This window comes from Labeo rohita, chromosome 17 (assembly GCF_022985175.1).
Source record: "Labeo rohita strain BAU-BD-2019 chromosome 17, IGBB_LRoh.1.0, whole genome shotgun sequence".
In the NCBI taxonomy this organism is placed as follows: domain Eukaryota; kingdom Metazoa; phylum Chordata; class Actinopteri; order Cypriniformes; family Cyprinidae; genus Labeo; species Labeo rohita.
The window spans coordinates 17,279,442-17,303,657 of record NC_066885.1 but is presented as its reverse complement, the minus strand read 5'-3'; the positions used below and the strand labels follow the sequence as shown (position 1 = coordinate 17,303,657).

Here is a 24,216-nt window from a genome sequence, read left to right as displayed (position 1 = left end):
CAAGAAGTCTTTCTTTCTTCAGTCGTTAAGAAATTATGTTTTTTGAGGAAAACATTTCTGAATTTTCCTCCATATAGTGGACTTCAATAGTGCCCCTGTTTGAACTTTGAAAATGCAGTTTAAATGCAGCTTCAAGAAGGGTCTTATATAGCGTAACGTTTGGTTATTTTCCAAAAAAAAAAACAAAAAAACAATTTATATACTTTTTAACCTCAAATACTCATCTTGTCTAGCTCTGCGTGAACTCTGTGTATTCCAGGTCAAGACAGTTAAAGTATGTCGAAAAAAACCCATCTCATTTTCTCCTCCAACTTTAAAATCGTCCTGCATCGCTGCATAAGTACCGACCCAAAGTAAACATTCAAAGAAGATCAAACACCCTTTAAAAAAAAAAAAAAGGTAAAACAGTGATGTAGGATGATTTTTAAGTTGGAGAAGAAAATGAGATGGGAGTTTTTTGACATACTCTAACCGTCATTAACCGGAATACACAGAGTTCACGCAGAGCTAGACAAGATGAGCATTTGAGGTTAAAAAGTATATAAATTGTTATTTTTTTTTTTAGAAAATAACTGATGCAAGAGAAAACCATTCCTTCTAGTCTGGGATCATTTAGAGCCCTTTGAAGCTGCATTTAAACTACATTTTGGAAGTTTAAACTTGGGGGCACCATAGAAGTCCACTATATCAATTTCTTTACAACTGAAAAAAAGACTTGAACATCTTGGATAAAAAGGGGGGTAAATTATCTGTAAATTTTTGTTCTGGAAGAGAACTTCTTTAATATGTATATCTTAACTGATCATTTTAAGGATCTTTTGATAGATAGAAAGTTCAAAAGAACAGCATTTATTTAAAAAAAAAAAAAAAAAAATCGTATCAATGTAAAAATAATTATATCAATAATTATAAATAATTATTTCCTAAAAAAATACTTTATATTATCTTAAACCTTCATATACATATTAATTTAAAATTAAACTATACTTTATACTTCACCTATTATATTTTATTGTAAATAAGAAAAAAGCCTGACAAGGTTTCAGCTAGGTATCTAAGTACTGTGAAAAGTTTTTCACTGACACACCGCTAAACTTGAAAAGATCGGTCGCAAAAAAAAAATCCCAAACTGGTATTTACAACTTTGTGGTGGCGTTCATGTGCGTTGAGCTCAAAAAAGTGCACCATAATAGGAAGTCTATGGGCCAAAAGCAGCTGCATGAATGTAAACATTTGACACAAAATGTCAAATATCACAACACCACCAACCGCATTTAGCCCTGGAGGTGCAGCCGTTTAGAAGTCATTTTTGGTTAATGATGTCACAGAATTTACCTGCATTTTGAAACTGGTGTGAAGGATGCTTTAGCGGTAAAAGATGGAATACCGTTGCCTGTGTGAACAGTGCATTTTTGTACTTAACGATAAAGTTGTTCCGGTTCCGCAATTTACTGGCATTACTGTGCGAAAGGGGCTAATGATGACTCCATTGTAAACACATTGACTGGCATATATACAATCAGAATCACTGCAATATCAGCATCAAATGGGAACTAAATGGTTTAATTGTATGAGCCAACATCTATCATTGTTTTAGTCTGAAGCCGTGTTTGAAATAAAGGAGAAAACTTTAACTTTCCTCTCAAGCAATCCAAACATCTCCAGAATTAACCTCAAGAAAATTTATTCACAATCTGCAACAAAACTAAAGTATTGCATAAGAATAAAAGAAAAAGAAAGAAGAAAAATACAGCAGCGCTTGATTATATAAACATGTAGAAACATTTTTTTTTCTGTGAACACAGTTATACCAAGCTCTCTGGCTAATGTTCTAGTGCAACATCTCAACAAAAACACTCAGGCACAAGATAAACTTTTTTTCTCGAGGAGATCAACTCACATTTTGCATGAGAAAAGACATTTACAGCTATAAAGAAAAGATGCAAGAACACATACTTTGAGTACTACTCCAAGGCAACCATGTCAAGAAGATCAGTCCTTTCAACGCAACAGTGTCTTCGTTCAACCTATGATAGTGTCTTGTGTTATTATTTAATATCAAGTGCAAAAGTGAATTCAAAGTAATGGATACTGGAAGTAAATGATTGTTAAAAGCCTTCCTGAACAGAGCTGCGAATGGCGTACACCGTACGAGTCATAATGTCATCATACTGAGTGTGGATTTGTCTGTCTGGAACTACAGAGTCTGTCTATTGCTGAAGAATATGGTTAAGTGAAAGAGTTGTTTTTTTGTATTATTTGTATTTTTCTGGAAAGGAATTACTTCGAGACCAAAGAGAGTACATATAAGGCATTGACCTGTTACACACTCAGTTTGTTTCAAAGAAAAACAAGTTGTAACACTATAAATTAAGTACAAATATAAGCAGATTTTACCTGAGAAGGAAAAGGTGCCACAATGTAAGTATGGCACACATCACATACACACAACATGATGGCCTTTTAAGTTAGCAGAATACTGAGAAATCAATTTAAAAGTCTTTCCTAAACTTTGGACACTGGTTAGACTGTTGTGGTCAGATATTTTTTAAGTGCTCAGTTAAGTGCAGTAATTCTGTGGGACTTAAGACAGTTGGGCCGTACTGGCTTTGTTTCACGCTGGTAACACCCTTATAAGTGCTCGTAACTCATCTAAAAATTGTGCCAGTTAATTTCACCTGATTTAAAGTTTCATTCATTAGGAAGATATTCTTCTTCTTCATCACCCAATCGTTTGGTCTTTGAAACCTCTTTGCGTATGTTTTAAACGTACACTCAAAAAAATAGTTTCAGCAACAGCAGAAAATTACAGAATAGAAAAATAAATATTCCACCTGTTCGCCTTTCACCGAAGAGCAAATGAAAATGAGAAATATATATTTTTGGACACATTTTATGATGCAAGAACTCCACGTTGGATCACATCCGAACCGTAACGTCTAGTCATCGGGCTTCGAAGTCTTTGGGCGTGACACCTCTTGCCCTGTTCCGATTGGCCAAGATCAGACTCTTCCACGTGACTTCGGTTCTCGCTTCCTGTCCTCAGCCGGGTCCTGATCTGTGGAGAGGAGGCAGGACTCGTATTAAAAGTTTTTAAGGAAGAATTTTGGTCCGCCACGTCATTCCCGTCCTGTCCGTCTTTCCCCGTTGACGTTCTTTCACTCCGTTTAGGGATTCTAAAACTGCCCCAGTTTTTCAGATGCCGCCCCGTTGTTCCATTTGGCACTATTTTTCCCTGATGTTGGCTTGCGTGTGACTTCCTCGGCGATCCGTTGTACATGGTCGAAGCAGTGACTACAGAACTAGCAGAGGTTCTGCTGTGAGACAACATTAATCTGTCATCCATGTTGTCATGCTCAGTCTCATTCTTCACCGTCTCCTCCACAGACTTCGACTGTCTCAATTTGTCTTTTATAGACACCTGTTCCCACAGCTTGCTCGTCCTCCTCCTCCTGTCCTCCAGGGGGCGCTCGCTCTCCTCCTCTCTCCTGTGAGACTCACCGCTCCTCAGCCTGCCCTCAGAACGTTTCACTGTAGCTGATGCCGCCGTCTTACAAGCTCCAGAGCCTGAATCGCCGACCCCAGAATTGGGAACACTGTCCATGACCAGGCTTTCCAGCCTGGGCATCTTTGTAAGCTTGTCTGCTTCGATATGCTTTGAGACTCTAAAAGGGTTGCTCCCTTTCTCGTGATTTTGAACAGTGGTGCCCAGGGCGCTGTTCTGGCCGCAGTGACCCTTCAGAGGTTGGGGGGATGCAGGTACGGGGGGGTGCTGTCCGAAAGTAAAACATGGCCTCCTCCAAACGTCTAGTAGAAGATATACCTGACCAGGATAGAATGCAACTTTTAAGAAAGGAGAAAAACAGACTAGACAGATCAAATTTTCATCAGGTGAGTGCAACAAGGCGTCATACTAACCAGCAACGCGTCCCTGCTCCAGTAGCCTGACGTGATGATGGAAGATCTGCTCCTGCACTCGGCACAAGGTCCGTTTAATTCTTTCCCGACGGCTGACCATGTACGTCAAATTACGCACCTGAACACACATATATGTAGGTGAGACATGCTAAATCTACAAAAAAAAAACTAAAAATAACTTTAAAAAAAAAACAATCATCTTCATTCATCTTGAGAACACAAATGAAGATATTCCAGTAATTTCTCATCCTTCTTGATGAGCAAAAAACCAATGAGGTTTGTTACTGCATGACAAGCTAGCACTGCTGAGCTTTCGTTTACCATATGTGATTTACTCCATGCATGTGCAATGTTAATATTTGAAGAAAAGCCTAAATATAATCTGTTCATTTAAAGCGATTGACTCTTGGTTCAACCCCCTTGATTTATATGGATTACTACTACAATGTGTTTTCAATGTTTAATGTGTGATTTAGTTGCATGAACTTTAATTGAACAAAAATAATTTTTAATATTAAAAATATTTTCATTTGTGTTCCAGTATTGGAACAACATGAGGATTAATAAATAACAATTTAAAGGGACAGTTTAAAGGAAAGGAAAAATCTGTCTTTAATGACTCGCCCTCTTGTCGTTCCAAACCTGTAAAACCTTTGTTCATCTTCAGAAGACAAAAGATTAAGTGTGAAGTGTGTTTTCACACATGGTAGACATGCTTTCATCAGCAGTGGCAATAAAGCACATAATATTCTAGAACTACTCTGTAAAAATGGCTTATTAGTCTAAAATTTCCTTTTTGCAGAAGGAATAGTTTTTAGATTACCAATCAAATTCTTTTAAGTGGAATTCATTGAGAGTTATATCACATTTCCATCTGGTATCTCATTACCATAAAAACAAAATGCACTACTGACATCCTCACTCATAGCCCATTATTTGAAAAAAGATGTATTTGTGTGCATTTTCTATTTGGGGCTGGCCTGGTCTAATGATAAAGATACAGTTGTTGTAATGAATGTGGCGTGACAGAGCAACACAGAGACAGAAATTATGTCAAATGTTAGTGAGTCACCAATTTAAAACACTGAGAAAACACTGATTTTATCCACAAATCTGAATTTAAAAAGACATTATTAATGGAATTCAACAACTGATCATGGTGCATGAGAAGGTGCGATCTACAGAGAACGGTCAAAGTGATGCAAATATGCGTATATATTAGATGTGTTTGTTCGTTCATTCATTCATTCATTCAACAAAGCACGCTGCACAGACCAATCGTTCTATGACATCAAAGTACTGCAATTTGAAAGCACAAGGAGTTCTCTATAGCTCTCACGGATGTCATACAACAAATGGTCTGCACAGCACCAACAGTCAAATCCTAGATATTTTAGGCAAAACAGAAATCCTGGCCAGGACGTGTACCATAAAAATGGCATGTATGGTCACTCTAACAGTAGGGCTTTGCAAAACTTACCCTCTCTAGATCCTGTCGTAAATGCGTGAAGAGGCGGAGTCGCCGCAAAAGCACTTCTTGTTCTCGCCGGGCAAGGCTGTCTTCTTCTTCTTTCTTCGGCATTATGAGCGGCTGGTTAAAGTTCACCTTTCTTTTCAATTTCCAGTATTGGAACAAGAAGTCCACAGTTTCCAGTGGCAACTGCAGGTGCTCTGCGACTTCATCAGCGGCGACGAAACGATAGAACTCGTCCTCCAGCTGCTGGACTCGAAGTTTGCGCTCACTGAGTCTGGTTTCTTCAGGATTCTGTGCGAGCCTGGGCTGTGAAGAGGATGAGATGTCCACTGCCCTGTTTCTCCTTCTCTCTTCGCTGGTCTGGACCTTCACTGGTCTGTTATCATCTCCCTCTTCCTCATTCCATTCCATGCCTGAGTGCTTGGGACAAAAAGACTTAAACTTGACTTCATCCGCCTCTGTGAGGATAGTGTTCATCTTCAACCCACACTGGAGACCGCAAGTAACGTGGAACGCCACACGGCAACTTTTGGCAGAACACTAGGATGATTCAGAAAAAGAGAACATTTACTAACATTTACATTTATTCATTTAGGAGACGCTGTTATCCAAAGTGATTTACAGTTGAGGAATACAAGCAGCAAATTATCATAAGATGGCAATAAACTCAAGAAGTGCACATTACACAAGGTTTTAGTCAAGACAGGAAGGGTAGTATAATAGTAAGCATAATAATATTTTGTTTGTTTTTAAATGAGGAGGCAGAGGATGTCAGGACTGAGGCACAGAGAAAATGTGAAGTAGTTTTTTTATTAATAAATTAACAAAACTCTACATTCATTTAAACCATGCAGCATGAATGCAGAATCTTGCAAAAACAAAAGTTTAGTTATTGGCAGTGTTGGGGGTAATGCATTACAAGTAATGCAAGTTATGTAATCAGATTACTTTTCCAAGTAACTAGTAAAGTAATGCATTACTTTTTAATTTACAAGAAAATATCTGAGTCACTTTTTTAAATAAGTAGTGCCAGTTACTTTGTTTTCCCATTTACTGACTGACAAGTCTGTCCCCATGTTGATTAATCTCACTCGCAAAAAACAGATTCAGTATTCATGAAAATGAATTAAAACAGTGAAATGCAAACTCAGAATATGAAGCAAACCACCTACAATAATTAAATATGTTAATGTTAAGTATTTAATCCCATTTTATTAACCTTATTTTAATTTTTGGTGTGAAAGGGCTTTTACATTTGCTAAAAAAAAGAACTTTTTATGTTAAAACTAAACAAGCAAGCCTTGCCCAGATTTAAAAAGTAACACAAAAGTAACACTGCTTTCCATTAAAAGTAACTAAGTAACATAATTAGTTACTTTTTTAGGGATTAATGAAATATTGTAATGCATTACTTTTAAAAGTACCTTTCCCCAACACTGGTCATCGAAGCCGCTGCGGAATAAATTGCGGAATTTATTAATTAAATTTATTCCGCAAGTGAACGCATCCAACAGCTAAGGGGAATTACTAGAAATCATGTGACCTCAACATGTTGGCCTCCATGAGGTGACTCCATGGAAAATTAAACAGCTTTTATCAGAATACTGATATGACCTCAACCTGTGAACGCACATCATTTCAATGTTTTTTTTTTTTTTTTGAGAAATACTATTTATTTTGTATGTGTAACGTTTTTACTAAGAGAAAATCTTGGTGCGTCAACTTTAAATTACTGATGGTATCAACCGATATTATTTTAATCTCCAGGGCTCAAATTGAGAAATTATTCCGCTTTAAAATGCACTTTGGACTCTGGATGATTTTGAATATCTGTATGAAGAGCATAATAATACAATGATAAACATCAGTACTGTGTACCTGAATACACGCTCCTGTTTTCTCTTTACACAGGCAGCATATCAGAGCCCATCTGTTGCTGGGTATATGAGACACATTAGTGATAGGCTCCATCTTCTCAGGGTTACCAATGCTTACCTAGAGATAAAGAGCACACAACAAACACCAGTCTGAGCTCACACACTACTCTTGAAATCACTTTATAAGTCTTAGTTTGTGCATGCATCCTTACTTCTGGTATCCAGAGGGCACAGCTGACGTGGACCCACTTGGTACCACTTCGAGTGGGTTTCATGGCCCCGCCTTTTTTAGGACACAGATGGCATTTGGGAAAGATGCCCAGTGCACAGGTACGACAAAGCCAGCTGCCCTCAGGAACCTTCAGTATACCGTAACACGCCTGTGGGGAGGTACATTGTTATATAATTCATATATACTCACAGACACTCAGATGCACAAACACACACACACCTGATGCACACAGATGTTGCACTTGTCACAGAACACCATTTCATTGCCGTCCTCGCCATCAGGGGACTGACAGACGTCACACACCACGTCCTCGTCGTACTCGATGCCAAGCCCCTCCTCGGTTTCCATGGCGTGGCTCATGTTGTCATAGCAACGGCGCTCAAACTCCTCCATGACCCGCTCCATTGTCAGCTCATCCAGGAGTTGCATGCCTATAAGCAATTCAGTTAGCTTCTCGTGACATTTGTTTGTGTGGAAAATGGGTGAAAACTCCAGACTGTATTTGCTCACCCATTTTGCTAAACTCCTCGTTAGCGATCTGCAGCCAAGCTACGTCCTCCTCATTCAGGTCATAACGACACATGCCATCAGCTAGCGTCTGAATACCCACGTACCCCAGCATCGATGACTCAGATGAGCGAATCAGCTTCTTCGGCCTCATAAACAGAGGAGCAGGGCATTTCTCAGCAACAGTACTGCAGGAAAAACAGAAAAACAGGAATAAATCAATTGTAGCCATTAAATAAGAAAAGTTTGACAGGTAAATAAAAAAAACAACGCATACCGCACTGTACACTGCGGTATGGATTCGGGACTAACAGGGACTTGAACCCCCTTTTCCCATTCCTGCCGCCAGGGATCGGCCAGCTCATAATAATCCTCTGGATTCAGCTGGTATGAATCATGAAGCTTCATAGCAGTGATCAGGTCTGTCCTGAACACCTGGAGGAGAAAGAAAACAGGGTGTATGAATATCAGAATATGCATTGTTAGGGGCGTAAATGAGGGAGTATAGAGTCTGAGGCAGCTCTGTGTACCTCTGAGGGTCTTTTTCCATTCTGTTTCCTGTGCTTGGAGTTGGAGTGCTGAGACCAGGACGTGGAGTTACCTGAAAGAGACAGAAAAAACATGCATGTAATGTCTTGTGCTAAAGATTCTGAGGGATAACAACAGTCATATTAGTTTACATAAAAAGAGGGCTTGTATTGAAGCTACAGCTAAAGGGCTGAATATTAAAAGCAGCATAACGGAAACTGTTAGCGTTTTTTCTCTTCAGTTGTGAAATGGCTTCTTGAGTGAGAAAACAAACGTAAGCTGGGACATTTTATCCATCAGGAACTGATTTGATTGTTGTTGTTTGCTAACTACTGTGATTTATGTGAATGACAGGTTGATGGAGGTGATAGATTATTGTCTCGCCTTTGCACACATCTTTTTGAAAAATGATGTTGTTTTAAGAAAGCAAGTACGTTTTTGAATAAAGATGACATGGGCACATGCATTTAAAAAAATAATGATGTAGATGAATAATTTATGATCAAAATACTAATACTGCAAAAACAATACTTGTCCATTTTGATTTCATGATGACTTTAAAACAATAGTTCACCCAAAAAATTTTACATTTTGTCATTTGTGATACGGTAGGACATTCATTCATCTTCAGGTCACAAATTAAGATATTTTTAATGAAATCTGAGAGCTTTCTAACCCTGCATAGACAGCAACGCAACTGCCACATTCAAGGTGAGCTCGCATCGAAGACCGACACGGAAGAGAAGAAATTGTTGAATAGAGTCATTGTTTATGTTTTCTTCATTCACAAAACAGTATTCTTGTAGCTTCATAAAATTACAGTTGAACCACTGATGTCACATGGACTTTTTTAACAACGTCCTTACTACCTTTCTGGGCTTTGAACGTGTCAGTTGCATTATTGTCTACGCAGGGTCAGAAAGCTGTTAGATTTCATCAAAAATATCTTAATTTGTGTCCTGAAGATGAAGGATGGTCTTACAGGTTTGGAACGACATGAGGTGAGTAATTAATGACTGAATGATGATTTTTCATTTTGGGGTGAACTATCCCTTTAATAACATGCAATTTCAGTATTGCCTGAAGGGCAATATTAGATGACTCAAGGCAAGTTGGCACTAGAAAATAAAGTGTCTGTCTACTTACTTCCATTATCCGAGTCCTCACTGGTGCTCGGGACACGGCTTCGCTTCATCGTCAGCTGCCGTGGCCTTCAAGTGATGCAGAAATCTGCAGAGGTTGATCAAACATTAGCAGAACATTCCTGAAAACTGATCCTGCAGAGATGACTGCTGAGTGCTGACAGCTGGTTTTCCCCCAGGCAGCCACAACTTGACAGACTGAAGCCGACAGAGACAGGCGGACTCAAGAGTTAATTGGAACACTTTACAAGCCTAACTCAATTTAAATGCTATGTTAAAATACTTTATGTAATTCCCTTTGATCTTAATATGCAGAATAAATTCACAAGTAATCCATACGCCGACTCGTCCAAGAAGTGGCGCTATCCAACCGCCGCTGTTTGGTCGAGCACCGCAACATAACAACGCTGCAACCAATAGCGTGGGTTTGAGGGCGGGACTATCTGTTGAACCGACCAATGGCAGACTGAAATGTTCGTGAAACGTACAAACATCACCTTTACGTAGGTTATTCTCTTCTTGATATTATGTCGTGTGCATAAACCGTTAATTTAACCTCTTCATCTGTATTTTCAAATTTTTGAACTACCCAATGCACCGAAATAGAAAACTGCCTGGAAAGCCCTAAACACTTAAAAATAAACAATCCTTGTATAATGCATTTTCCAGCTTTGGGCTTTATTTAATTTTTGGATCACATACAGAATATTTAATGACTGAACACGATTAAAGCCGACAGAAAAGGATAACAGAAATGGTGTTTATTAGTATTTATTCGCCTAATTAAGCTAAACCTAAAAGGTTTAAGTCTGCCAAACGTAAACAACATAAGGTAAAGATAACTTTAAAGACACAGCTTCAAAATCTCACAACTATCTGCTTACTTCAACTGCGTTATGATAAAAACAAATCACGAATTCTGCCCAAATTCAACGTCTACCACTCTATATAAACAGCGGCTCACGCAGTGCAAATGGTCCATGTGACGCTAACAGACCACGCCCCTTGACGTCAAATAGCTGTCTAGTTCAATGCCAGTTCGAAATTGAAAACACAACTATTATTATTGTTTTTCCCACGGAATCCGAATTAATTTTACAGTTTTGAAAAACCTCTGCTCCACTTTGGTATGTTTAAACACCAACTTATAGTACGATAAACACACAAGTGCGTTGACACATTCGTCGATCAGAAAACTGTTACTGCACAAATACACAAATTTAGCGGATTTAACTTATAACGCAAACCCCAAAGAAAAGTTTCATATTTTCCACCGTTATTTTCCCAAAATCATGCCAGAGCTGAATCCGGACCAACCCAGACCGTGGCACGGACAAAATTTTCTAACACTAACATGTGGCATAACCAAAATTCATACATATACTAAAACTGCATAATATTGGCATGCGTTTGATGCCATATGCTGGTTCAACACCAAAACATTTAGGTTAAATAAGATAAGCTGCACAGTCAGGCCAGGACGCGCGCGCCTAACTTGCGATATGACGCTTGGACACACACATGCGCGCGCACGACCAGCAGCTACGCGATTTAAAGTAACTACCAAATATCAAAGCAAACCACACCAGGAGATTATAGAAATTAATACAGAGGCCAAATTCATGTAAACATTTATTAAGGGCAGCGTCTGCTGCTGCTCAACTTAATCTTTTGGCGCCATTTTAATGACGTGCTACATTTGCACCGGACCATCTGCATGAAGATCTCGCGGAAATCCTGGAAAACACTGGCGCGTCCCTGTTTATTCAACATGTATGCTACAGCACAGCACGAAAATGTAGCGTACCTACATAAAAAAGGTCTTGCTGATCCTGCGCTGGCGTTTCTATGTGGCGCTTGCTCACAGTTTGAGTAGTCGCCTCTCCTCCACCCCACACACACAAACACATGCAGGTTACGTATGCGCGCTGCCGCCGCTGTATTCCTCGTCCACCTGCAGGGGGAGCTAGTGTGCGTGCGCGCTCACGCACAAACAAGAGATTATCGTCGTGCCTTCCATTTCGGCTGTTGCATAATGTCTGTTTTGGAGATGATGACAGGGATTTTTTGTAAAGCTCGGGTTAAAACCTACTATTATTTAATATGAATCCACAGGAAACCTCTGTAAATAAATAAAGATTTAATATTACGTCACCACTAGGCCTACTAATCAGAAGTAGGTTCAAATATGTGACTCTTAAGTAGCACGGGGATATTAGTAGCAATAGCCAAAAATACATTGTATGGGACAAAATTATCGTTTCTTATGCCAAAAATCATTAGGATATTAAATAAAGATCATGTTTCATTAAGATACTTTGTACATTTCCTACCGTAAATATATAAAAGAACTTAATTTGGACAACTTTAAAAGCGATTTTCTCAAAATTTTTTATTTTTTTTGCACCCTCAGATATTATATATATACACTACCGTTCAAAAGTTTGGGGTCAGTAAGACTTGTAATAGTCTTTAAAGAAGTCTCTTATGCTCATCAAGGCTGCATTTATTTGATTAAAAATATAGAAAAAAACAGTAATATTGCAAAATGTTTTTACAATATAAAATAATGTTTTTTATTTTAACATACTTTAAAATAGAATTTATTCCTGTGATGAAAAGCTGAATTTTTATCAGCTGTTACTCCAGTCTTAAGTGTCACATGATCCTTCAGAAATCATTCTAATATGTGGATTTATTATTAGAATGTTCAGTGTTGGATAATATCAACTATATTTTTTGGAACCTGTGTTTTTTTTTTTTTCAGTATTCTTTCATGAATAACAAGTTTAAAAAGTACAGTGTTTATTCAAAATATAAATATTTTATAACAATGTAAATTATTTATTATTAACTTATAAACTTTTAATTATTAACTTAATACATCCTTGGTGAATAAAAGTAATTTCTTTAAAAAAAAAAGAAAAAAAAAGAAACAATAAAAATGTACTGACCCCAAACTTTTGAACGGTAGTGTATTTTTTTTTTTTTTTTTTTTTTGAGATTTATACAACATCTCAAAGCTTTCCAGTGATGCATGGTTTAAGATAGGACAATGTTTGGCTTAGATACAACTGAATCTGAGAGTGCATAAAAGGGACATAGAAGGAAAATGGATCATTTTGACCCATACAATGTATTTTTGGCTACTGCCAAGCAAAGCACATATACCCGTGCTACTTAAGGCTGGTTTTGTGGTTCAGGGTCACAAATAATACAAAAGCTGGAAATCACATGGGATCACTTCACAACAAAATACTTTGGTCATTGTTTCCTTTTATTTGATTGTTTCTCAGTGAACAACTATAAATGTGTGGCACAAGGTCAAGGGTGGTTCAAGGTTTTCACTAGAAAAAAATACACAATACATTTAAAAAATCAAGAGGTATTCTTTTTGTAGAAGGATGATAAAGAAATTGTATTTGGACTAGACTATATGACACAAAAAAAACAATGGAATGAGGTCAGGAATTGATATTCAGACTTTCTTTAGTTAAAAATCCACTAATGCGGTTTTATTTTTATTTTTTGGATTTTTTGATTGTGTTAGTTCAACAAATAACCACTAGGGGTCACACTTAACCATGTGTTGAGACTACAGTGCATAGATACACAAGATGGTGGGCGGAGCTTATTTTGACACATCACTGGCCAATCAGAAACAGCTCCTTAACCCACCCCTTCTCAGACTACATCTGGTAGGCCTCAGGAGTCAAGTTCACAAATGACAAAATCTAATTGGTACTAAAACAGTCTTTTAAAGGAATCATAAGAATCAGGAGGGGGCTCACTCTGTGTTGGAGGAAAAAACTGTTTTATAAGCCAGGGTGGAACAACAGATGTCTGTGCATGAACATGATTAGTGACGTGTCTACAGATAAGGCAGAAGGGGTCTGATTACTGACGACGCTCACATGAATACACTTGTGCTTATTCATTTGAGTGCCAAAATAGCATCATATGATTTTCCGGTCCGACAGACCTGCACGTCTCTGAATCCTGCTTCGGTAAGCAGACGTGTGTAATGAGAGGGTGGATGCTCCTTCCCTTCTGTCTGGACTAGCATGTTCAGAGAAAACATTTGAACCATAGTTGGACCCCGGCGGTTCTCAAACAACAGTGCCTCTGCGATTAGAACGCCTCCACCTGGATAGAAACGGTTTAGATGAAAGAGCAGGTCAGATGCTTTGAAAATTATTATTTTAGGGCCACTTATTAATACTCTCGACCAGGTAATGACATCTTTTCTCACCTGGATGACATGCTGTATGAATTTTCTTCAGTAGTTTGAGATTTTTTTCCTCCTTCCAGTCATGAATGATCCGGGCCAGAATGTATAAATCCGCAGAAGGGATTTCTCCTTCAAAAAAGTCCCCTAAAAAACAAAATGACATATACCTTATTGTTTTACAGATGAGAAATGCCATACTACAGTTCTGATAGTTATTAATTTTTCATTTTGTTTTTATCTTAATAATTAAGTTTTTACATCACCGATTTTTAACATTTCTGAAGACTCTTAAGTTCACCAAGGCTGCATTTATTTGATAGAAAATACAGTAAAACATTGTTATGTTAATGTATTTTGGTATATACATTTTAATATATTTTAAAATGTAATTTATTCCTGTGATGGCAAATATTTTCAGCAGCCATTACTCCTTTTGTATCACATGATACTGCGTGCATTAACATATAATCTATAAATAAGTTGTTAGTAAGTATAAATGTTATAAATAAAAATCTACTGTAACAATGTACAGATTTGTAATGTTTTTAAAGAAGTCTCTTTTGCTCACCAAGCCTGCATTTATTTGACCCGAAGTACAACAAAAACAGTAAAATTTTGAAATATTTTTACTGTTTAAAATAACTGTTTTCTATTTGAAAATATTTCAAAATGTGTTCAAAGATACATTTTCAGCATCATTACTCCAGTCTTCAGTGTCACATGATCCTTTAGAGATCATTCTAATATGCTGATTTTTAAATAATTATTATTATCAATATTTAAAACGGTTCCGTACATTTTTTAGGATTCTTTGATGAACAGAATTTTTTTTCAGGATTCTTTGATGAACAGAAATGGAGTCAGTATATGTTAATACTTTTATTTAGCAAGGATGCTTTAAATTGATCAAAAGTGATGATAAAGACATTGATAATGTTACAAAAGATGTTCTTACGAGCTTTCTATTCATCAAAGAAATCTGATAACAATTTTACTCGGCTGTTTTCAACATAATAATAGTAATATTTTTTGAGCAGCAAATCAGAATATTAGAATGATTTCTAAAGGATCATGTGACTGGAGTAATAATGCAAAAAATTCAGCTTTATAATCACAGGAATAAATTGCATTTTAAAATATATTCAAATAGATAATTTAAATAGTAAAAATATTTCCAAATTGTACTGTTTTTGCTGTACATTGGAGCAGAAAAGACTTCTTTAAAAAACATTACAAATATTACTGTTCAAAAACTTTTGACTGGTAGTGTATAAGTCTTTAATGTCACTTTTAATTAATTTAATGCATCTTTGCTGAATTAAACTTCCTTCTGGAAAAAAAAAAAATTCTTTCTAGTTTCTGTTTATTTTATTTTCTTAGTTAACATGCTAACTGGTATGCTTTAAAAAACTGAATTCATCAGCACAAAGGTATTGCCATCAAGTGTTCCTGTTTAATGTAGATTGTTTTATGATATATTATGTATAATAAACTAAAACATTAATTTGAGGTCATTTTTTGAGTATCTTAGTTTTAGTTTTCCCCAGTTATTTATATTTTAGTTTGGAAATTTTTTTTTATTAAGTTTCTATTTCAGTGTTACTACAATAACACAACAAACGTAAAATATTCTGTGGTCAGGGCAGCTATTATACATCTCGTTGTTTTTGACAAGTTCAGAAGAACAGATAATCGGTCAAATGGGAACCATTAACAATGTTACAATGCATCATTACGCACCCTCTTGAAAACAGATGGTGTCATCATGCTGGGCGAAATGCCGCCGAGCAGTCTGGACCACAGCCGGGAGATCCAGAACCGTGACAGTGGAGGAAGGATACTCTTTAGCCAGCTCTCGTGCTAATGCACCAGAGCAGCCTGCAAAGCATCTCAGAATAACATGACTTGCAAATCTACTGTTTCTTGCATATTTTATTAAAACCTTTTTTTTTTTTTAGCTCAAATAAAAAACATTTATACTCACCTCCCAGATCTATGACGGTCTTGAAGCTAGAAAGATCGAATGCTGTCACTATGTCATGGCCGTCAATGACCCATGTTGAGTTCATCAGTCCCATGAATTTCAGCATCTCCTCTTCTGACCTGAAATAAAACATTAAAGGGGTCGTCGGATGCAAAGTTCACTTTTACATGTTGTTTAAATATTAATGTGTGTTGGCAGTGTATGTACAAATCTACCGTATAATGATAAAAATCCATGCAGTGGTTTTTAATTAATCTGTAAAAATAATATCCCCTTTTTCAAATCGAGCCATTCTCAGGCCATTCTTAGGCCGCTCCCATGATAGTTGATTGACATGAGCGTCTTACCTCAGACAAGCCCTAAATCAGCTGTAACAGTCTGACCTCCATTGTTTCGATGCCAAAGCAGGGATGTAAATTAGACAAGAATATCTTGGATTGAGCAATTTGTGCTGCTGTGTGTTGCTGGATGTAATAATGAACATAGTGGTCGTCATTTACTCCCGACATCTGAGCCGCTAAAGATGCAGTGGATTACGTTTGTTTGTGAAGGGAATGCGCCTCCCGATCTACATAAATGCGTCTATGTTCACGCAAATCATTTGTGATCCAGCTTCACCTACACCAGAAGTGAGTATAAGGGTTTTTTTAATTAATCTCTACAATCACCTTTCCTAATAACATGCTAGTTAGCAAGTTTCACGGCTAAATGCGCTAAATGCAGCTAAAGTAAACAGGACAGTCACTCCACAGACAGTGGAGAGCGGTGGGGCAAGCAGAGCTCATTTGCATTTAAAGGAACAATCCATCAAAATGGGTTGATTTTTGCAGAGCTGATTTTGGCAAGATTAAAGATGTGTTGTTTTAGGCAAAGTTAAAAATGTGTTTGTTTTACAAATGTGTTGTTTGACCCTAAAGAATCATATTAACTTGTGGAAAATAAGCAATCGATGACCCCTTTAACGCCGGTGTCAAAAGATAAAGTTGAGTTTGAATGTTTTACGCTCACTTTTGATTAATTTTTGCTGAATAAAAGTATTAATTTCTTTACAATAAAAATAAAACAATACAAAAAGGTTTTGATATATTTCTCAGTATACAATGACGTTCAAAAGTTTGGGATCAGTATGTTTTGTAAAGAAGTCTCTTATGCTCATCATAGTTCCATAAAAAAAAAAATTAAATATTATTGCAATTTAAAATAACAGTTTTCTATCTTAATATACTTTAAAATATAATTTATTTCTTTGATGCAAAGCTGAATTTTCATCAGCCATTACTCCAGTCTTCCGTGTCACACAATCCTTCAGAAATCATTCTAATATGCTGATTAATTATCATGTTGCAAACAGTTGGAAAAATAGAAATCTTTTCTAACAATATAAGTCTTTAGTATCACTTTTTATCAATTTAACACATCCTTGAGAATAAAAGTATTAATTTCTTTCAAAGAAAGAAAGAAAAAATGTACTGACCTCAAACTTTGAACAGTAGTCTATGTTGTTACAAAAGATTTCTATTTTAAATAAATGCTGTTCTTTTTAATGTTTTATTTATCATAGAATCCTGAAAAAAGTATCACGTTACCAAAAAAAATAGATAAATAAATTAAGCAACACTACTGTTTCCAAAGATATTAAATCAGCATATTAGAATGATTTATGAAGGATCATGTGACACTGAAGACTGCAGTAATGACGCTGAAAATTCAGCTTTGCATCACAGAAATAAATTATATTTTAAAGTATATTCAAATATAAAACTGCTATCTTAAATTGCAATAATATTTCACAATATTACTGTTTTTTTTGGTTTTTTAATCAAATAATCGCATTTTCACATCTCCCTATAATCCCATGCACCCAAATTACATGAGCGTGAGATGCGTTCGCACACACACACACACACACTCACGCTTAAATCATCACAAAAACCCCAACGATTCAAAACATACACACAATAACACAAGTCATTCTTTCACAATCAAATACACACATAATGGTCGGCTCACACTGTAGCACACACACCACCCCTCCAGACGTGGGAACGGCCTGTCATAAAGCCTCAAATTTGAATTGCTTCAAAGTCCATGACCTAGAATTACACAGTACAGGGGCTAAGCGCTTAAGACTGCATCACTGGAGTCAAAGAAAGGACTTTTAATCTAGTGACGTATAGGGACAACAAAAACATTCACCCACAGTACTGCTAATATTATATAAAACTAATCAAACAAACCTGTATATGGCAGAGAAGATCTCTTCAGATGGGAGGCCAAAGGTTTTCTCATTCTGATTCTTCCCTTCCCTGCAAGATATTTGATTATACTGGTTTTTTTTAACTCAATCAATACACATTGTTTCTAAACTATTAAGTTTTAAGGTCAGGCTTTTCATTTTAATTAATCACAAATACTGATGTGTCTGAAAATCACTACAGTAAAACCTTTATCATGGAAGAAGGATTTTAAAGTGGTCAGGGATCAAGTGTTTCTCAGATGTTAATGGATGATAAAAACGGTGATGCCTACCTAACAGCGTCTACCAGATTGTTCCAGAGTGGGTAGATGGTTTGAGAGTTATAAATGATTAAATCATGTAGAGATTTTGGGCTGGACTTGGCCAGGTATAGATTAGCAACATCTGTACTGCTGTAATGAGCTATGAGAGAAAACAAGAGTGAAAGTTTGGAGCCTTAGTGAATGTTTTAATTACAATCTTGACTAGATGGATGGTTTTATGAACAAACATATCGACTTAATCCGATAATACTATAATAGAGCATATTAGAGCAATCAAGGTAACTTCCAGCTATTTGTGGTGGAATATAAAATAGTTTGGCAGCTCACCTGTTTCCTGTACCACTTCCACATCCACAATCTCAATGGCAACCAGAACATCCAGTAAACGCTCTATACCATCTTCATTAGTGCCAAGCTTCTGTGCCACTTCAGCTGCACTCATGGACTTTTGGGATTGGAGGAGAAGGTCGAAGACCCCTAACTCACAAGCTGAAAATATTGCCTGGAGGAGAGCAGGGATTCATGATATTTAAATAAAAATGTAAGTGAGAATTCTCATGTTATTTAAATGTTTGTCACATCTTTAAAGGGTAAATGCATTTTAAGCTGCAAAAACATTTAATGCATTTTCTAACTGAATGAACATTCAACCTGAAGCCATTTTTACAAAGTTAATGAAATTCTCCCTCGTTTTCCTTCTTGTTTGAATATTTTAACTGGACAACAAGACAAAATTTTGATTATTGATACACTATGACTAAATAAGACTTTTGCAGTGTGATTTTTTTTTTTACTTATGCTACAGCCACTATATTTCTTTAGGAGAAACCCAACGTTGAAGTAATGTTGTGAAATATTATTACATTTTTTTTAAAAAATCTGTTTTTAGTAATGTATTCCTGTGATGGCAAAGCTGAATTTTCAGCATCATTACTCCAGTCTTTAGTGTCACATGACATTCAGAAATCGTTCTAATATGTGACACTGGACCACAAAACCAGCCATAAGTAGCATGGATATATATTTATAGGAATAGCCACAACAATATATTGTATGGGTCAAAATTATCGATTTTTCTTTTATGCCAAAAATCATTAGGGTATTAAGTAAAGATCATGTTCCATGAAGATAGTTTGTAAATTTCCTACTATAAATATATTAAAACTTTTTTGATTAGTAATATACGTTGCTAAGAACTTTATTTGGACAACAAAAGGCAATTTTTTCAATATTTTAATTTTTAAATACTTGTATCTCTGTCAAATATTGTCCTAACAAATCATGCATCAATGGAACGCTTATTTATTCAGCTTTCAAATTAAGTTTAAATGTCAATTTCAAAAAACTGACTGGTTTTGTGGTCCAGGGTCACATATGCTGATGTGATGCTCAAGAAACATTTCTTATTATCAATGTTAAAAACTGCTTAATATTTAATACTGCTTAACATTTTTGTGGTAACTGTGATACATTTTTTAAAGATTCTTCAACAAATAGAAAATTCTAAAAACAATATTTATTTTAAATATAAATCTTTTGTAACATTATACATTTTTTTCAATCTCACGTTTGATTAACTTAACGCACACTTGCTGAAGAAAAAGGTTTTTTTTTTTTTTAATCTTTGAAATAGGACAAACATTTTGATGTTTTGATACTCATATCTGTGACTAAACAGGATTTGCAGATTCAAGCCACTGTATTACTACAGGAGAAACCCCAAGTTAAGAGTGGTATAAAAAGCATCAGCCAATGAATGTTAAGACTTTAGGTTAAAAAATATTAATGTCTAAGTATGCTGAAAGGTAAAAAGGAATGTACATATTTTAGGTGATATCACAATTTCTCATAAGTTATTCACAATTTTTAATTACTCCTTTGGTTTTTGCAAAACTCTGTGCACAATAATTGTAAATGAATTCTAGTGAATTCTACAGTTCATGCAGCATCCTTTCTAGGTCTCATGGGAAAACAAAGTCCTGAGTCATCTCAGTGTTTGGCTCAGTGGCTTTTAATAAGTTATAGGTTTGTCCTGCTGGAGGCGAAATCAGCGCGGGCAGCCACACAAGTAAATAAGACACAGTGGGGGACATGCCACAAATAATAGATGCTCCCACATAAAACATTTACTCAGAATCCAACAATAAATGTCACATTGAAATAGTCTGCAAAAGATGCTTGAGGTGACTCCATATCACAATAGCACAGAAGTACTGATTCATATCAATTCACTGTTTGATATACAGTATGTCATGCATTCATTTTGATGAAAACATTAGGACGACAATAAGGAATTCAGTATGAGTCTCACAGATAAAACACAAACCTTGGAGATCCTGAATCCATTGAAATATTCCAAGAGCTTAAAAGGATAGTCCAGTTCACTCTGGGACAAATGCTCAGCCATGATTAGACGTCCCTCCTGTTAAAGTCAAGATCACCATCAGCTACAACATATAATGGACCTCAACTGACCCACTTGACATGTAAATGTGAAATATCAATGTTATGAAGATCCAATAATTTTTGATAATACACTTTAATCACTTACCCTGTGCAGTACCTTTTCACATTTTTATAAACCATACAAGCATATATATATATATATATATATATACACACACACACACACACAGAGAAAGAGAGAACAAAAGCTGTAGGCACCACTACGTCTAGACTAACCCAAAAAGAACATTTTAAGCAGTTATACATTTTAACATGTTTTATTAACACTTTGTATGCATTTTTCCTCTGAAGTCCATCTCAATCTGTGGTTCACACACTTTCACACAGCCGGTCACAATGAATTAATGTATTGTGTAACCGACCACAAAATCATTCATGCGAGCTCCCCACGAGAACATGTATCTAGATGTGGACGATGAGCAAGCATTGGTCACAATGTTGTGAAAATAATGCATGTCGATCGGAGATATTTTGTAAAAACCTGCAAGATATCGACATATCCTTCCACAACTCTATGCTTAAGCACTGCAGTGCTTATACAAGTCAAGAAAACCAAACTTACCCAACAAAAGAATGCCGGTTTGATTTGCAATTCTGTTCTAGACAATTCTACTCCAAATTCGACCCTACACAGATTCGACAGTCATCTCACGCAAAAGCACAAAGAATCCCACTGTGACCATGTTCTGTATAGTGATATGCGATTCCTGAACATAGTGTTCTTTTGAGTCGAATCCTTTCAGTTAATTTTCAAGAACCAGTTCACAGTTTGAACGATTCCTTCACGATGATCCGTTTGACTAAAAACCAAAATACACGCAAGATACATTAAGTGCCCACATATGGCTTTACTGGAACGCATGTACTCTGTGACGACGATATATATGACGAACGATGCTATGACGTGAAAGAATCGCTGGAATCTTGAACCTGCTAGAGCGAACGGTTGGAAAGAACCGATTCGCGGGAATGACTCGGACATTCCATGACTGGTACATACCTCTGTCAGAACCTTTAGGGTTTCAGTGACATCTGGCGGTTAATGCCAAACGATTTCAATCTCTATGTTGTTAGTGTTTTGTAATTTTAGTGTAATAACAGTACTAACATAGCTTTAGTAATATAGTGACTATCAAAAGTCTGTCCCTTTTATAAAAAATAAACATTTAGGCCTAAAAAACGTACACATTAACTTAAATGAGACATTCACTTACAGAATGAAAATTTCCTGATAATTTACTCATGTCATCCAAGGTTAAGGTTTATGAGGAAAATACTGTATACCAGGATTTTTTTCCATATAGTGGACTTCAGTGGCCAATAGGTTGAAGGTACAAATTGCAGTTTCAATGCAGCTTCAAAAGGCTGTACACAATCCCAGCAGAGAAATAAGGGTCTTATCTAGCATAACGGTCAATCATTTTCAAAGAAAAATACTAATTTATATACTTTTAACTACAAATGCTCACCTTGCACTAGTTCAACCTCACACATTAAAGGTGAAGTCCACTTCCAGAGCAACAATTTACAGATTATGATAATGATAAGATAATGTACTCACCCCCCTTGTCATCCAAGATGTTCATGTCTTTCTTTCTTCAGTTGTGAAGAAATTATATTTTTTGAGAAAAACATTTCAGGATTTTTCTCCATATAACGGACTGGTATGGTGCCCCGATTTTGAACTTCCAAAATTAGTAGTAAATGCGGCTTCAAATGATCCCTTACGTGGTTGTAAACCAATCCCAGCTGAGGAAGAAGGGTCTAGCGAAACGATTGGTTATTTTCATAAAAATAATACAATTTTTATACTTTTCAATGTCAAACGCTCATCTTGTCTTGCTCTTCCCGACCTGTTTTTTCTTCGGTTCATGACAGTTAGGGTATGTCAGAAAACTCCCATCTCATGTTCTCCCTTAACTTCAAAATCGTCCTATATCGCTGTTTTACCTTTTTGTTAAGGGTGTTTGATCTTCTTTGCATGTTCACTTTGCAAAGACTGGGTCAGAACTTCTGAAGTGATGTAGGATGATTTTAAAGTGATTTTTCAAGTTGAGGGAGAAAATACGATCAGAGTTTTTCGACATACACTAACTGTCTTGAACCAGAATACACAGAGTTCAGACAGAGCAAGACAAGACGAGCGTTTGAAATTAAAAAGTATTTCAATTGTACTTTTTTTTAATGAAAATAACCAATTATTTCACTAGATAAGACCCTTCTTCCTCGGCTGGGATCATTTACAACCAAATTTGGGATCGAAATGCATTTAAACTGCATTTTGGAAGTTCAAACTCGGGGCACCATAGCAGTCCATTATATGGAGAAAAATGCTGAAATGTTTTCCTCAAAAAATGCAATTTCTTTACGACTGAAGACAGAAAGACATCTTGGATGACAAGGAGGTGAGTACACTATTTGTAAACTGTTGTTCTGGAAGTGGAGTTCTCCTTTAAACAATGCAGCAAGACATGCATGAGCATTTGCGATTAAAAAGTATATAACTTTTTTTTTTTAAGACGCTTATTCCTCAGCTGGGATTGTGTAGAGCCCTTTTAAAGCTGCACTGAAACTGCAATTGGGAACTTTAAACTGTTGATCATTTAGCCTATTATGTGGAGAAAATTCTGGGGAATGTTTTTTCATTAAGTTTTTTTTTTTTTTTTTTTTGCAATTGAAGCAAGACAGACATGAACATCTTGGATAATATGGCTAAGAGTAAATTTTCAGGAAATTTTCAGCAGTGAGCTGTGTACATAGTGCATAGAAAGATTGAGTTACATTTAATGTGATAAACTGGACGGGCTACGTTTCAGAATCTATCAGTGCTATGAAAGTGTTAACTCGGTTTAAACAGCTTCAGTGATTAGAAACAATGGTTCGTTTTATTGCTGATTGTGTAAACGTGGTGCAGAAAGCTCAGGACTGATAAACTACCTGGAGTAAATTGTTTTCAGCTCTAATAAGATTGTGACATTTCACACAGCTATATCATGCTAGAAAACATATTTAAGTCTGCAAGTCCATAAAAACTATAGACAAACTACTGCTATTAATCTATGCTACATTTTTGCATATGCACTCCCAGTAATTATAACTGAGACATAACATGAGAAATACCTCAACCAAGCACAAATATCCTCCTCTATTTCTTCACCACATCATTCACACAAGCTAAATGCTTCACTATGGAAGTGCAGAGGTAGAATGATAGATCCATAAAGGTACACTACCAGTCAAAAGTTTTTGAACAGTAAGATTTTTAATTTTTAAACTTTCTTTCTCACCAAGCCTGCATTTATTTGCTCCAAAGCACAGCAAAAACAGTACTGTTTTC

The 24,216-nt window shown here is 36.3% G+C and overlaps 2 protein-coding genes across 2 annotated transcripts; both read right to left on the bottom strand.

Moving 5' to 3' along the window:
- Nucleotides 1-1,646: 1,646 nt before the first annotated feature.
- Nucleotides 1,647-11,634, bottom strand: jade1 (jade family PHD finger 1). The gene is given in 12 exon segments (XM_051133152.1): nt 1,647-3,769; nt 3,771-3,823; nt 3,919-4,036; nt 5,399-5,932; nt 7,271-7,387; nt 7,482-7,649; nt 7,721-7,932; nt 8,012-8,196; nt 8,286-8,443; nt 8,539-8,609; nt 9,683-9,766; nt 11,490-11,634. Coding segments are annotated over 11 exon segments (2,541 nt in total). The 5' UTR covers nt 9,732-9,766; nt 11,490-11,634; the 3' UTR covers nt 1,647-2,893.
- Nucleotides 11,635-12,944: 1,310 nt separating this feature from the next.
- asmt2 (acetylserotonin O-methyltransferase 2) lies at nt 12,945-22,453 on the bottom strand. Its single transcript, XM_051134152.1, has 9 exons — nt 21,442-22,453; nt 20,740-20,835; nt 18,741-18,915; nt 18,423-18,552; nt 18,131-18,199; nt 15,894-16,012; nt 15,650-15,787; nt 13,931-14,053; nt 12,945-13,824 (listed from the first exon to the last, which is right to left on the bottom strand). The coding sequence occupies exons 2-9, from the start codon at nt 20,818-20,820 to the stop codon at nt 13,613-13,615; spliced, it is 1,047 nt and encodes a 348-aa protein (XP_050990109.1). The 5' UTR covers nt 20,821-20,835; nt 21,442-22,453; the 3' UTR covers nt 12,945-13,612.
- Between the last annotated feature and the right edge of the window lie 1,763 nt (nt 22,454-24,216).

Excerpts from the sequence above, each read along its gene's own strand:
- asmt2 (XM_051134152.1), bottom strand. The coding sequence starts at position 20,820 with ATGGCTGAGCATTTGTCCCAGAGTGAACTGGACTATCCTTTTAAGCTC. Across the intron at positions 18,200-18,422 it reads AATCTGGTAGACGCTGTTAG|GGAAGGGAAGAATCAGAATG; the intron begins GTAGGCATCACC and ends AATATCTTGCAG. Across the intron at positions 15,788-15,893 it reads GACCGTCATAGATCTGGGAG|GCTGCTCTGGTGCATTAGCA; the intron begins GTGAGTATAAAT and ends GATGCTTTGCAG.